General features: G+C 45.0%; 1 protein-coding gene across 1 annotated transcript; it reads left to right on the top strand.

The window, feature by feature from the left end:
* The first annotated feature begins 151 nt into the window (after window positions 1-151).
* lrp11 (low density lipoprotein receptor-related protein 11) lies at window positions 152-8818 on the top strand. Its single transcript, XM_017411756.3, has 9 exons — window positions 152-932; window positions 3346-3503; window positions 4576-4717; window positions 4837-4962; window positions 5095-5289; window positions 6561-6728; window positions 6812-6868; window positions 6948-7040; window positions 7526-8818. The coding sequence occupies exons 1-9, from the start codon at window positions 389-391 to the stop codon at window positions 7678-7680; spliced, it is 1638 nt and encodes a 545-aa protein (XP_017267245.1). The 5' UTR covers window positions 152-388; the 3' UTR covers window positions 7681-8818.

The following is an 8818-nucleotide window of genomic DNA, read 5'->3' as shown; positions in this document are numbered from 1 at the left end:
TATATATATATATATATATATATATATATATATAAATAAATATTTAAACAGATAACAGTTGGAAAAACAACCGCTCCAAACGGCAGCGAGCAGGGATGCAGCAGGTGCTCCGCTCGGCGCCATGTTTGTTTATCTCTGTGACGTCACCGCGTTCTGCTCTCGCGGCCCTCCCTCCCTCACCATGACAACAGCAGATTTTCAGCATCTTCAGAGGACGAACGTCTCCTCCGTGGCTCTCGGTGTAAAATTTGTGTTTTAAATTCGCCACCAGGTTTTTTGTTTTGTTTTGTTTTTTTACGTCGGAGGGCTTCCGGTGCTGAGAGGGACCCTCGATGACCGGGAAGCCCGGAGGCAGAGAGGTAGACGCCGCTTGACCGCGTGAACCAACATGGCTCTGCTCCGTTATCCCCGGCGGCCGCTGCTGCTGCTGCTGCCCGCCGCTGTCGTCCTGCTGCTCGCTGCGAACCCAGTCCACGCCCGGTCCTCTCAGATTTCAGACCTGAAGTCCAAAATCTCGGGAGTGGAGGAGCTCCTGGAGGAGTTCAGAAAGCAGCTCCAGCAGGACCAGGCGTACAGGACGGCCGAGGTGACCGACGCCTGCGTGGGCGACTTCAGCGCCGTCGGGGAGCGCATCATCCGGACGAAGGCCTCCATCGAGCAGGGGGCCACCTTCCTGCTGGCTCCGGACAGGGTGTACACCTGGCGGGACTGCGTGCACGCCTGCTGCTCGCAGCCGCACTGCACGGTGGCGGTGGTGCAGGAGGACCCGAGGAGGCCCGGGGACAGCCTCAGCTGTTACCTGTTCAACTGCACCTACAGGAGCAGGAACATCTGCTCCTTCGCTCCGCAGGAGGGCTTCACCACCTACAGCCGGGCTCCGAACGGCACCTCCGGGAGGCCTGCGCACCCCGAGGAGGAGGACACCCAACCAGGTGGGAGCCTTAGTTAGCACAAACTAATTCAATTATTTTACTTTTGATTAGAGAAGAAGCTCGAGTGAAGTGCCAGCTATGAAGCTCTTCAGTTAGTTATAAAACATTAAATATTTCCTTTTTTAGAAACACGACTTAACACCCCATAAAGTAGGTATATTAGCTCTGACTCTTATTATAGACAGATACATTTTATCCCAGGTTATAATGTTGTTTTATCTGCAGATGCACCGATTTGTGGGCCGATATTTGTTCAGCTCCGACCTGCCGATACCGATTTTTCAGACACCGATTTCATCTTCTCTTGGCATCATTTGCATTGTTGGCAACACCCAAAGAAGTTCAGTTCAATTCAGTTTATTTAAATTGTGCCATGTCCCAACAAAAAAGCCGGTTAGTTAAAAAAGGAAGCCAGCAGACTGCGTTGAATCCAAAGAAGTGTCTGCGCCTAACTTAGGTGGAAATGTTCCCAGTTTAAAAAGATCATGATATAAAGGAGAAATCAGAGCTGTAAGTCGTTCTTCTGTCCGCCGAGCTGCAGCTCAAACCGACGATGATGAGGATGATGAACAGCAGGAAACAGTTTCCTGATGACTCTTCCTGTCCGTTCAGCTGACTTCATGTTTTCTCCAGCAGTAAAAACCTTCCCAACAAACCGATCAGCCGTCTCAGCCGCTTACGAGCCGGAAGCTTCTGTTTTTATGCCTTCAGCTGTTAAGCACGATTATAAAAAGACAAGTGATTCATTTATAAAAGAATTAGGAGGAGGCACAAACTGAACATTTAGTTTAGTTTAAATTTATTTGACAAGAACAGAACAAAGAACCTTGTTATTTGTTGGAGCGTTGGCACCTTTCACGCCCTAATGTTGTCAATAAAATAAAATATCCTTATCAGAGCTGCCTGTATGCTTCATGGTTCGAAGAGCTGGATCCAAGCGTCAGGATGTCTCCTTTTTAAAACCCAAAACGTGGAAAGAAGGTTTAGAAGTTTGACCGTTTTCAAAGCGAGTGGACTCAGAGGTGTAGCTTAATAATGTTTTGGTTGTGAATTATTGTGGTTTCAGCTCGATGTCTGTAAAACCATGCTTGTGTTGACTCACGTGGATGTGGTTGTAGACGTGCATCCGATGGGTAGTTTCTGCAAGACGGAGAGGTTGTTTTGCCAAAAAGCTGATTTCCAAATTTAATCCTTGATAAAACTAAACATGCAATAAATGAAGTAATATCTGCTTTCTTTCCTTTAACTAAAAGCACATTTGTACATTGTATTAGAAGTGGAAAGTTGGTGTTTCTTGCTGCTGTTTTGATATTATTGTTTGTAAAAGGGATTATTTTTAGGATTATAGTCCAACTATACTTTATTTTCTGCTGTGTAAAGGTCTGAACTGAATCTCCTGCTTCTGTCCTGAAAAGGCAGATTAATGATTGACCTTTCAGGTTCTGTGTTGCAGACGGAGATCAGGATGCTGAGAACAGCAGCAGGTGTTGTTTTGGGTTTTTTTTTTTAACCTGTGACTCCAGTCGTGGACACAGTAAGGAGTTGTTTTTCTCCATTTGTGGCGTCTATAAAGATTTTATCTTACAGAACAATCAGAATAATTAGTAACTAAATTTATGCTAAAAAAAAACATCCATCAAATGCAGTTTATTCATGTTTCACCTGATTCTGTTTATCTGAGGTGACAGCAGTAATAATTCATAATAACTGCGTTTCTGTTCATGTTAATCAGAAGATCAGCTGGTTGAAACGATGGCTGTCTGTGTGGTTTTCCACCTTTTTATTTGGCAACACGTGATTTACTCAAAATGCCTCTCTGTTAACACGTTGATGAGCGTTTATTAGAGGCAGAGCCGTTAATCGGTCGGCCGATATCGGCCACTTTTTAAAATAAAATCAACAATCCGTTCGGTCTGTCATCTACAACCAGCTCACTGCGGCCCATTATTTCGTCTCTTTTAAGTGAGAATGCTCCTTTATATGTTATTTTAAGTGTCCAAGTTCTTTATTTAAATTAAGCGAATTGTTGTTATAGTTTAGTTTGTTAGACTGGTGTCGATATCAGCAGGAGAAAAACTCACATTAACATTGTTAGTAGCGTCATGTTAGCGTGGTAACATTTTAGTTTGTCACGTTTGCAGCAAAGAGCTAAAAGTCATAACTTCTAATATCAATGATTTTAAATATAGTGGCAGAAAAAGAACGATTATTTCTGTCATTTAGTTGTCAGCTCTAGCTCCAACCAAGCCTTCAGCCTCTTTAAATATTCACTTACTTTCTAAAAATAACACAATTATCACTATTTTTACTCAGATTCAATTAGAAGAGCTTGTTTTATTTACCTTCTGACAGAATAAAAGAACACGTGTAAAGCTGTTTGAGCGGCTGATTGAACCGTGGTTCGTTTTCACAGAGGTGGATGAGCCTCCTCGCAGCGACGCCGGGCAGGACGTGGTGATCCAGCTGCCCACGGACTGGGCCGTCCTGGACGGGAGGGGCAGCGTGGACGACCACGGGATCACCCACTACGAGTGGACTCTTCTCAAGGGAGACTCAGCCATCAGTATGAAGGTGGGTTCAAGCTTCAAACATCCCTGAAAACAATCTGACACACAAAGGCACGGGTTAGCGAATCCAACTTGACCAGTACTGTGAAAAATATACAAGTGTTTGCAGCCAGAACGTTAGAAAATCAGTTTATTTATGTGCACGGCTTGTAAAACTGCATTGTAGGCTGTGCATGTTATTTCTTTGCCCACCTGGGCATGTTTTCTGTCAGGAGAGCTCCCCTGCAGCGTCTTTAGCAATGGCTTGGAGGGCCGATAAACTACATAATAATATGAATCCTTCCCTTACACACAGTGGAACATCTAAAGTCTCCACACCGGCTTGACAGTGTTTAAATCGGTGGTCCAGGTGGGAATAAAATCTCCCAAAACAAACTCTGAAAGAGTAAATTTAAGACGGCGCTCGCGTGCAGCTTCGTTGATCTCCTCTCTAAGAGTCAGATGTTGTAAACGTTTGCATGTGACCATGAATAGTCCGTCTTTGTCCTCACAGACAACAGCGGACAAAAAGCCTGATTATTTGCATTAAGTCAATAAACCGGCCTGTCTGCACAGCTCCATAAAAAAACACTTTATCTTTAGAGATTAGTTTGTTTTTCTGTCCACACCGCAGCACGAGCAGGCCTCACGGTGTATTTTTATTTTATAATAACTGTTATAACTCACAGGCAGCTGGGAGCAAGAATGTGAAACGACAATCATGATTCTCTGACGCTAAATTTGTCTTTTTACTGTTAAAAACACGTATTTGTTGGGTTAACTTTAATCATAAACTTTACAAAATGTTCCTAAAAAGCCTAAATGATGTTAGTAATGCATCCATCCATCCATCCTCTTTACCCGCTTCTCCTGTCCGGGTCACGGGGAGCTGGTGCCGATCTCCAGCAGTCACCGTGCGAGAGGTGTGGGACACCCTGGACATGTCTCCAGTCCATCACAGGGACACATAGAGACAAACGAGACAAACAACCATTCACGCTCCTCCTCACACCTTGGGACAGTTTAGAGTTATGATGTCAGTAAATCTAATAATTGCAGATCGTTTGGCTGAATTAGTGGAGTTTTCTGTGCTGCAGGCGACCCACGTGGGCCTGCTGAAGGTCGGCGGTCTGCAGGAGGGCGTCTACACCTTCATGATGACGGTCAGCGACACGGCCGGACAGAAGAGCTCAGACAACGTCTCCATCACTGTCCTGGCTCCGAAGCACCAAGCAGAAGGTCAGAGTCTCACCACAACATGTATTTCTCTGCTCCAGCTTCTCTTCTGGAGTAATGTTTGTCCTGTGGTGCTGATGGGATTATTAACCCGCTGTAACAGAAGGTGTCTGTGTCCTCAGTGTGCACCGGTGACTGCTCCAAGTATCAGTTCAAGTGTGACGATGGCTGCTGCATCGACATCTCCTACGCCTGCGACGGGAGGCAACACTGTCCCGACCGCTCCGATGAGGACTTTTGCACAAACTGTATGATTTAGTTTTCATGAACTCGAGTTAGTCGTGCCTGTGACAGTGTTTTATTTATTTTTATTGATGAAAACATGCTCCGCGCTTCAACACTTCCCCTCTGATTGATTGTTTTCTTGTGTTTTTTTGTAGTTGACAGCAGCAGGAAGTCGGTGACCCACCCCGTGGACCCACCCAGCCCCCAGAAGCTTGCAGCTCAGACAGAGCAGGCCGAGGACCCCCCCGTGGTCCCAGCTGGATCCAGGAAGACTGTCCTGTCAGCAGTGGACAGGAGCCAGGCTGCTCCGCCACACAGCCCCGGTGATCAGGAGGCTTCTGCTGGCCAAGGTCAGCTGGGGAGTTCTTTTATTTGGGTAGCGCCATAAAAAATCCCTCGTGGTGCGATGATAACAAAGCTGAAATCTGCAAACATTTGTCCTGTTAAAATGTTTGCTGAGCCGCCTGAGCGTGAGTCATCAGCGCAGCAGAGGGGACGGTAGCATGTGTCCGGGCGTCGAGGCACATGAAGCCTGTGGGCGGCGCTGAGTCATGGCGCTGAGTCGTGGCTCTGAGCGCGAGAGGCTGGTGGAGCCAAAGAGCCACTCTGGGTTCCCTGGGAAAGCAGCTCTTTGCCTGCTTCCCCTCTGAGTGCCGGAACAAAGCTCCTCTGTCCCCGCTGCCATCCGATCCCTGAGTCCGTCTGCGTCCGGCCAAAAGGCTCCTTTAAGGAGGATATCATGACCAGAGGGGGGTTATTTAGTCCACAAAGGCTCAAAACATGGAGGGAAAAAATGTTGCTTTAACCATTTTAAGTTTGATTCACTCTCTTTTTTTTAAATTTTGCTAATGGCAGACAAAGTCCAATCATCTGTCGAAGAATAAAACATGCATGAAGGTTTAAAAATAATCAGGTTTGAAGTTCAGGAGCTGCTGATCCTGCAGATTTACACGAAAACAAACAAACAGCTTCTGGTGGCTTCAAACAGTGAACACAGAGGGAGTGAAGAACAGTCCCCTGAAGGACAGAGTTTAAGACTCGGGTGCAGAATGTCCTGAGAGACGTCACTCTCAGAGTGCGATGAGGATCACTCTCAGCTACTACCACAAAAAAAAATTAGCTCAGTATCTATAAAACTGGCTGAGTTTTAGCCATTTAATTAATGTTTTTTAAGGTCGGTTGACTGTGGCTGCCATCTTGAATTGGGTCCAAACATTAGACGTTCATGTTGTGATTTCTGGGGACCACTCTCAGCTACTACCACACCGGGTTTCAGCACAATATCTGCAAAACCGGTGGAGTTGCAGCTATTTTTGTTCTTTAAGGTCAGCTGACTGAGGCGGCCATCTTGAATAGGTTTGACTTGAAAGGTTAAAGTTGTAGACAGACATTCAGTGATTACTTTCTGGGAGTTTAATTAAAAATCTGATATTTTGCTAACACACAAACTCACAGAGAAAGACATCGTCCACCTGCAACTTTCAGCAGCAGCCGATTAAAGAATAATAAAATATTGTTTAGAATAAAATCTTTAAATGTTTAAATCTGCTAGTTTCTGACGTGATTACTCATGTTTGTGGTTTGAAGTCATAAAGCACATCTGGACGTTTGTTTCCTGTAGATCCGTGTTCTGCAGCGCCGGTTGTCGGCCCGTGTAAGGGAACCTTCCCGCGGTGGTACTACGACCAGAAGGACGGAGGATGCAAACACTTCCTGTACGGTGGTTGCCAGGGCAACCACAACAACTTCCTCCAGGAGGCTGACTGCATCAGTGAATGCGTACAGAAAAGTAAGAACCCGCTCCTCTTTCAGTTTTCAGCCCAGCTGTGAATCGGAAAGATCAGACGAGTTTAACAGTAACGACTTGTTCAGGTCCAGCTTTCAAACCACCGAGTGCAGCTGACCCAGTCACCAAACGGACCGAGACAGGTGAGTTCACCTGAAGATCAGGAGGTTCTCCTTTCCGTTCAGCGTTTACTGACTGATATTCTGTCTGGTTTGGTTCAAGCTGCCCCTAAAGTCTCCAAAGGCCAAGCAGACAGCGACAGCCCCGTCTCCAAACCAGTCCCCGTCATGGGGGGACACCTGGTCCCAGAGTCAGGTCAGAACCAGCCTCTGAGTGGGCGCTCACACACGAACCACTTCTGTAAACCTGGAGCTGTTTTAATCAGGCTGATCAGGAGTGTCGACTTTTCTTTGTGTAATTTACTTTATTTACAAACGTTTTCCCCAAAGAAACGCATCGAGATTTCTTCATGTCCTTCAAAACGTTCTCTTTAAAATCTACTCGCTTTATGCTCCTTTTAGCTTTTAGCTGTTTCTCTAATTTTAGTTTGTAGCTAGTTTCCTAATTTTACCCTTCACCACAGATGAAAATAATTTTAGCTTTCATCTGTTTAACTTGTTTTAGCTTCTGTTGCATATTTTACCTGGAATTTCCTTTCAGCTTCTTCAGCTCTTTTCAGCAGCCTTACAGCCATCATTCAGTAGTCGTTCAGCCGTCATTCAGCTGGTTTCTCTCTCGTCTTTGCGGTCGTATGTCCGGCTGTAGACGTCGTCGTCCTCACTTCCTGTTTCCTCCTCCAGGAGCCATTCTTCCTCTGGCGCTCGGCGTCTTCATCACGGCTCTCCTGCTGCTCATGATCGGCTGCCGGCTCAGACTCGTCCGTCACAAGCTGAAGAAAACTCGACCCCTGACCACGGAGGAGTCGGATTACCTCATCAACGGCATGTACCTGTAGCCCGACAGGAAGCGGCTGCTCGAATGCGTTGAACTGAACTTTGTGTTGAATTTGTTTTTATTTCAGGTTGGGAAAGTCCTAACGCTTTAATGTCCTGAAAACATCTGAACACTGATTTATCCAAAACATTCAGCTGCTTGAGTCGTAATATTTATTGTCTTTAAGAGAATCCAATTGTGAATAAGTGAAGATTATAATTTTTTATTTTCTCGTTAGACATTGGTACATACTGTAAAACAAATTATAAGTTAGTTATTTGTGTACAAAAGGCTGTTTCTGCCACCAGGTGTCAATAAATTGCCATATCTGCTCTTCACATTCCCCCCTTTGCCGCCTGTCGAAGCAACACTCATTTCTCTGTCGGGTCGAAATCATAAAAGCCATAACGTATCCTGTTTATTTATATTTCTGTCTTTTACAACTTCTTTTTTCTTTAAAAAAGCAAACAGTATATATATATATAAAATACATAAAAACGCAGAACTATGTTCTTTCAAAGTGATGTCTTTTATCTGATATTTCTTTTTATGGAATAAAAAAGTGGTGTATGTTGAGTTTGAGAGATTTTTGACTTCCACAGAAGCAGAAGTTACCCAGAGCTGATCAATACGTTGATTATTTATTATTAGTTTAAGCTGTGACTCCAGCTGAAACCTGCACACAAATATCCAACAGAGACAAAAATAAACATAAGCATCTCTTTATTGTCATATGCCATTTCAGAGATTGTGAAAGCCAAATATCATCAATCACACAAAATAAAATGTGCTTTCTTTGTCATGTTGTGGGTTTTTTGTTTGTTGTTCTTCGTCGTCTTCAAGAAAACAGACATTCGGTTGCTTTATGTTGAAGTTTATTTTGGCAAAGCAGCGACCGTCGGTCAGCGGCGGGAAAACAACGCGTCACCGGGTGGGAAGCACAGCCCTGCGCATTCATGCGTGTTGGTGCTGTTAGTGTGTTTAACGTGTGACATCAGCCAACGTGTCGCCTGTCTGTGTGACTAATACTGCTGGCAGGGAAAGAAAGCTCGGATTTTAGCAGAAAGGTCTAGTTAGATGATACACACACACACACACACACACACACACACACACACACACACACACACACACACACACACACACACACACACACACAC

The sequence above is a fragment of the Kryptolebias marmoratus genome, linkage group LG19, assembly GCF_001649575.2.
Source record: "Kryptolebias marmoratus isolate JLee-2015 linkage group LG19, ASM164957v2, whole genome shotgun sequence".
In the NCBI taxonomy this organism is placed as follows: Eukaryota; Metazoa; Chordata; class Actinopteri; order Cyprinodontiformes; family Rivulidae; genus Kryptolebias; species Kryptolebias marmoratus.
Note: the sequence above shows the minus strand (reverse complement) of the source record. Positions and strands in the feature narration are given on the sequence as shown.